Here is a 3010-nt window from a genome sequence, read left to right as displayed (position 1 = left end):
TATCTCCTCCCAGTGTACCAATAGTTGCTGATCCTCCAACTGGTCCAATATATGAGAGTACAAGTTTCTTACTAACCTGTACAGCTACAGTAAACACCACAATAGTGGATACACCAGTAACTGCTAGTGTAGTATGGACTGATCCTAGTGGTAATGTAATACCAACTAATGAAGCAAGGCGTCAAGTGATACCTCCAACTGGTAACAGTCTTGTAAGCATGCTATTGTTTCAACCTATTGATACTGGTCTTAATAATGATGGAGGAACATATACCTGTCAAATGATCATCAATTCTGGTAACTCATTAATAGCATCAAGTCAAGCTAGTACAACTCATACTGTTACGGTTGAAAGTAGGTGGTAGCACATACTACAATGATTACAGTTCTTTCTGCCCCCTCTTCCTTTTGTTTCTACTTTCTCTTTTTCTACCAGGTCTTCCTCCAATGACAGTAGATTTCTCATCAGTTGGTTCAGTTGAATTTTGTCAGAGTCTAACTATAACATGTACCATAACAACAGTTGAGAGATTAGTAGTAACACCAATGATTACTTTCATTAAAATGAATGATACAGATATGGAAATGCTCTCTAACTTAAATAGACCATACAGTATCACAACAGATGATACTGGTTCAGTTACTAACTATACTCTAATACTGGATCCAGTGAGGTTTGAAGATGCTGGAATGTATACATGTATGGCTGAGTTTAATGTAACTGGTTTTAATAATACCAATGATCCTAGCACTGCTACTTATGATTATCAAGAGGCTAATGGCAACTTTATTTTGATCTTCGATAGTAAGTCAACTATTATACTGTGTTCTACTCAAGTGTTTAAATTGAAAAAGTACATTACAGATTTAATCATAAGTTTTATATGATGATTGATTTTAAATTTATACTGATTTTGTTATCTTCTTACAGTTCCACCAGTGATTGTTACTATATCAAAGGAACATAACGATACATTATATGCAGGGACACCATTCTTCATTAAATGTGACATAATGTTGAATCCATTAGTTTCTATACCAGTGACTGTCACTAATCAATGGACACGTGATGGTACTAATGTTCCTATGGGTTCATCTGATGTTACTATTACTGAGGGTCTCAATATGATCATAGGCGGCTGCAGGGTCGGGCATTTAGGGGCAATGCCCGACCAAAAATTCTGACCGGAAGTGTGACATCACCATAATTAATAGTTATTCTATGGTTAATTAATAGTTAATAACAGTTATTGCAACAGATTTATGTACTCAATTTCAATTTTTTATGAAAATCTTATAATTATGAATGCATAAATGGCAGGCTGATAACAAGGTGATGAAAAGAGACTAAATAAAGGAGGAGGTGGTAAGACTTTGGTGCCAATCACAGTGGGCCACCACAGCAACACTAGAAAGCATAATCATTTCATTATTTAGTGCTATTTCAGTGTTCTTTTCTTGTCAGTTGCAATGTCTAAAAGCCTGGACTAGCTTCACTATGTCCTTTGTGAACAAGCCTGCTAAAAAGGAACAACAGTTTACAAAGTGAACCTAGTAAGTACAGTATAGAAGTCAATAATACAGATTATCTCATATTCTTACTTTAGATCAGTCTCTTGCTGAATCAGTTGATGATCATGAGTCTCAGTCTACTCTTGTGGTTGATACAGCTACAGTTGATGTACAGTCAATTGTTGCTCATTCTCCATCACCCTATTCTTCTACTTCCTCTACTAATACTACTACTAGTACTATTACCACTACAGAAGTCAGTGTTGGAGCTACACCACCCACTACTTTATTACAATAACCTTCGCTACCAAAAAATTGCGCTAAAAAGGGTGCGTAAAAGAGGGTGTACCAAAATCGCGGTGCGCTTCGCGCGCCCAACCCATTTCCTGTGCCACACCCATGCCCGACTACTAGTCAAATTCTGCAGCCGCCTATGAATATGGATCAATACATTACATTATAATGCAACATTAATGTTCTATCCATTGGATAATGCTGATGATAGCGGAATGTATACTTGTAATGTTGAAGTGACTGCTCCTAATAGTTACATATATCTCAGAAATACATCAGCTAATGCTAGTATTTCCATTACAGTTATTGGTAAATAATTCTTATGCCACTTTTGCTTTGTTTAAATCCCTTCTTAATTTTCCTTCCCTCTCTCTCCTCTCATTACAGCTACTCCAGAGCCACTAGTAGAGATAGTATCTATGGGTATTGCTGAACCTGGTAAAGAATACATGTTAAATTGTACAGTGACAATTGTTGATAGACTCATAGTCTCACCAGTGATAACATGGAGTAAGAGATCAGCTAACAATGTTATTAGTGTACCTCCAGATCTTATGACTGTATCTAATGTAATGAGTTCTCTTTATTTGAATTTCTCTTCTCTCAATACTTCTGATGCTGGCCTGTATACTTGTGAAGCCTCCATTAATGTTAGTCAGATGTCCATGGTAGCAAGGAATAATGAATTTTGGAATTTACTATTAAAAAGTAAGATCACATCAATCATTTGGAACTTTACCATCATAGTTTCTGTTATAAATCATTTTAGTTACAATTCCATTCGTTTACCTACATGTAAGCCAATCAAGAGAATCTAACTTATTAGCTGGCAGTAACCTGATACTAACATGTGATATCAGTGTTGATCCTAATGTTGATACACCATTCACTGTTAATGTAACCTGGAACATGACTGATCAACAGATCATGAGTAATAGTAATTTTGGAGGTGAAATTAATTCCAGTTCAATACTTGCTGATACAGATCGTGTTAATATCAGCTCTGTTATGATGAGATCAGGTTTCAATGAGTATAGATCAACACTTAATTTCACTACATTGAGCAGTATTGAGGATTCAGGAACATATACATGTATTGTTACTATAGTACCAGCTTCAGCTTATGAATATGTAATGACTTCTGATACCAATTACACAAACATTCACTTCATAGTTACTGGTAAGCTTTAAAATGTAGTTATGT

The 3010-nt window shown here is 35.6% G+C and overlaps 1 protein-coding gene across 1 annotated transcript; it reads left to right on the top strand.

Moving 5' to 3' along the window:
* Positions 1-1985: 1985 nt before the first annotated feature.
* LOC109591090 (uncharacterized) lies at positions 1986-2986 on the top strand (the record flags this gene model as incomplete). Its single annotated transcript, XM_020006894.1, has 3 exons — positions 1986-2115; positions 2194-2514; positions 2576-2986. Coding segments are annotated over exons 1-3 (862 nt in total), but the record flags the coding sequence as incomplete, so codon positions are not given.
* Positions 2987-3010: the final 24 nt, after the last annotated feature.

Source organism: Amphimedon queenslandica, unplaced genomic scaffold (genome assembly GCF_000090795.2).
Source record: "Amphimedon queenslandica unplaced genomic scaffold, v1.1 AMPQUscaffold_8977_Cont19084, whole genome shotgun sequence".
Lineage (NCBI taxonomy): Eukaryota > Metazoa > Porifera > Demospongiae > Haplosclerida > Niphatidae > Amphimedon > Amphimedon queenslandica.
Note: the sequence above shows the minus strand (reverse complement) of the source record. Positions and strands in the feature narration are given on the sequence as shown.